General features: G+C 43.0%; 1 protein-coding gene across 2 annotated transcripts; it reads right to left on the bottom strand.

Annotated features, from left to right (window-relative positions):
• On the bottom strand, window positions 1-2487 carry LOC120741631. 2 transcript variants are annotated; one of them, XM_040044603.1, is made up of 3 exons: window positions 2077-2487; window positions 1603-1674; window positions 1-1475 (listed from the first exon to the last, which is right to left on the bottom strand). In XM_040044603.1, the coding sequence occupies exons 2-3, from the start codon at window positions 1623-1625 to the stop codon at window positions 626-628; spliced, it is 873 nt and encodes a 290-aa protein (XP_039900537.1). In that variant the 5' UTR covers window positions 1626-1674; window positions 2077-2487; the 3' UTR covers window positions 1-625. The 2 variants fall into 2 exon arrangements, with proteins under 2 accessions (XP_039900537.1, XP_039900536.1); XM_040044602.1 differs by lacking the exon at window positions 2077-2487 and having other exon boundaries at window positions 1603-2070.
• Between the last annotated feature and the right edge of the window lie 471 nt (window positions 2488-2958).

The raw sequence follows: 2958 nt of genomic DNA, 5'->3' as shown, positions 1-2958 counted from the left end.
TGATTTAAGCACAGATTTCTTTATTTCGATGCGCGTGGTTCTTGTGGTCCCCCATAAATTTCATATATACAACATTGTTTTTAATGAGCAGCTTCAGGTTTTGATCCTGTTCTTCTTCACTTAGACGACATCATCTTCACATTTTGATGTTTTACGATGACAAAAGATCAGAAACAATTACCGAGTCTGTAGGCATGAAAATACACATACACAGTTCAGGGTCTGAGTTAGAAATCTGTGGCTCATGACTGATTGTTCTAGTACGGATCTAAAAGCCCAACATGAAGCAATAACAGATCAGAAATATTACATAATACATAACGTACATAAATAATCTAAATACTTCATGTCAATGATCTGTGGGTGTGCTGGCTGAAGGCCTGACATCAGTATCACGTCACCTGTGAGCAGCGAGCAGAGAACAGGTGAGTGTTTATATTAATAACCTCCACAGATGTTGGCAGATTATGATCAGATTATCAGCTGGAACATTTCTAAATGATGATTCAAGTCCCTTCATCATGAATCTGAGCCTCAAATATAGAAAAAAATTACTTTTATCATTTCATCTTCATCTTTACCCTAAAATATCTACAAACATGTCTAACACAGGCAACATTTATCATCATCTGAAAGCTTCGGGTGAACATTTCATCCAGCTGTTGTCGATGGCGCAGGCGTACTGCTCCTGAAGATACTTCCTGTCAAATTTCGGTCCAGTAGAGTTATCACCGAGACAACCAGAGAAGTGAAGAGTGGCTTTAAACCTGGAGGAGAGGAGCACCAGGGACAGAGCCAAGGTCACCACAGAGAACGGGACACTTTCATATTCCCGTCCTGGGAGGATGAACGGGATGACGATGCGGTTCCTTCCTGGTGGGCCGTGTTCAGCTGAGAGAGACTCAAAGCATTTCCACACTCTATCATGATCATCATCTGGTGAAAGGGGGCTAACCGTGATGTTTGGGACCATCTGTGCTCCAGCTTTCTTCAGTGAGTTCCAGTGATCTGGCAGGTTCACAGGTCGATGTTTGTCATCAGGAATGGTACAGCCTTTTTTATCTTCACAGGAAAAAACTCTGTGCTGAGGCCTCAGTTTTCCTGTAGCGATACCATACTCTAAACCAGAAGTGACGCAGTTCCAGGGAGAATACAGGAGCACGTCAGTGATGGTGGGCAGAGGCAGGTAACAGCTGGCTGGGATCATGAAGTCTCTGATTGCTCCATGAGCCATAAAGGTGATGTGAACATCATCGCTGTGGTTCTTCTTCTCCTCCTCATCAATGTGTTTCTTCAGGAAGTCAAACATGTCTGTGAGTTTGCTGAAGGCGTCAGACTCTGAGTTTTTTCTCAGCCACTGCAGGACAACTTCATCTGTGCAGCTTCTCATTGCCAGCTTTGTCAGTCTTTGCCTTTCACCACAGCTGCTCAGTCTGTCTGCTCTGCAGTGTGTAAATAACCTCTGAAACAATTTGCTGAAACAGGAAATATAGAAAAAACATTTTAAGCACAGCAAATATTTAATCTGTCCACAGATGGATCCTGAAACAAAACACAGAGAAAATCTTCTCGTTTCCTTTCACTCCTTGCTTCCAGACTTACTGCAGTTCCTCGTTTCCGTTCATCTCCTCAGAGGAAGTTTGACTGTCTTTAACGTTGTCCTTCAGGTGCTTCCTGTGGTCAATAATCGACAGCATGTGGGTCAGATCTCAGGTACATGAATACAAACTCTTGGCTTATCTTCGGTATTTTGAAAAGCTTGCAGTAAAAATGATCAGAGTTCAGTTAAAGATTATTTCGTTGCTGGGAAACAAACACTCTTTGCACACCTGTGTCCTCAAACTGACAGAAGAAGAACGTTCCTGCATCATAGACGTCGTTTATTTGTCTGATTTAAACCTGAATAAAATCCTAACAACAACTAGCTGCTGTTTGTATCCATGCTTCATGCTTGGTTGGTTAACTGTTGATGACATTTACACCATAGTGTATGAATGTTCAGTTATGGAGCAGCCTGCTCATCAGGTCGACAAACTAACAAAAGAACATTTCAGAAAGACAAAAACGTCCGCTTACCTGCTCCAAAACGTCCACTCTGACCCCGTGCAGCCTGTGGAATAGAACAGAATAGAGCTTTAGTCGTGGCACGCCACCATGCTGCAGGTCTCTGATTGGCTGACTAAACGAGCTGTATGGTATGAAAGTACCTGGACAGACACCAAATGAAAGTAAAACCTGAGCGGGGATTCCCCAAATGTGAAAACAAAAGTAACAACATGACTCAGAGTTTCAGTACAAAGAGCTCAGCGGGAGCTGCGGTCACATTCATGAACACGAAGTCGGGCCTCTACACCAACGTGACCGTACGGATTACATCTGCCCATCACGGGTGGATTTAGTAGCCCTTCCCACAGCCACAGGTGTCAGTGGCTCCACCTTTGTGATGAACCCACACCTGTTTGCTGCATCTTACTTCTGTTTCACGTGGTTCTTTGTTTTTTTGTTATAAAAACTTTACATACAGATGCTGCTATAAGTTTGTTTACAACCTCTCTCTCCCACAGCGTGTCTGTGTCCTGTCTTCCTCGCCCAACCACCAGCCGGTTGCGGCAGATGGCCCCGCCCCTCCCTGAGTCTTCCTGTTAAAGGGAGTTTTTCCTTCCCACTGTCTCCAAAGGTCTTGCTCATAGGGGATCATATGATTGTTGGGTTTTTCTCTGCATGTATTATTATTATTATTGTAGGGTCTACCTTACAGTATAAATCACCTCTTGTGATTTGATGTTGTAGAAATAAAATTAAATTACATCTTTATTCTTTCTCTTCTTTTATCATTTAAAAATAATTAAAACAAAGATGACGCAGTCAGCCATGTTCCCCACGTCCTGTTTTATTAGGAGCAATAAAAAAGCTGAGGCGTCGCCCTGAAGCCTGACCTTTGTTCATTTGTTAGTGAGC

The sequence above is a fragment of the Simochromis diagramma genome, unplaced genomic scaffold, assembly GCF_900408965.1.
Source record: "Simochromis diagramma unplaced genomic scaffold, fSimDia1.1 OVJJ01000120.1, whole genome shotgun sequence".
NCBI lineage: Eukaryota > Metazoa > Chordata > Actinopteri > Cichliformes > Cichlidae > Simochromis > Simochromis diagramma.
Note: the sequence above shows the minus strand (reverse complement) of the source record. Positions and strands in the feature narration are given on the sequence as shown.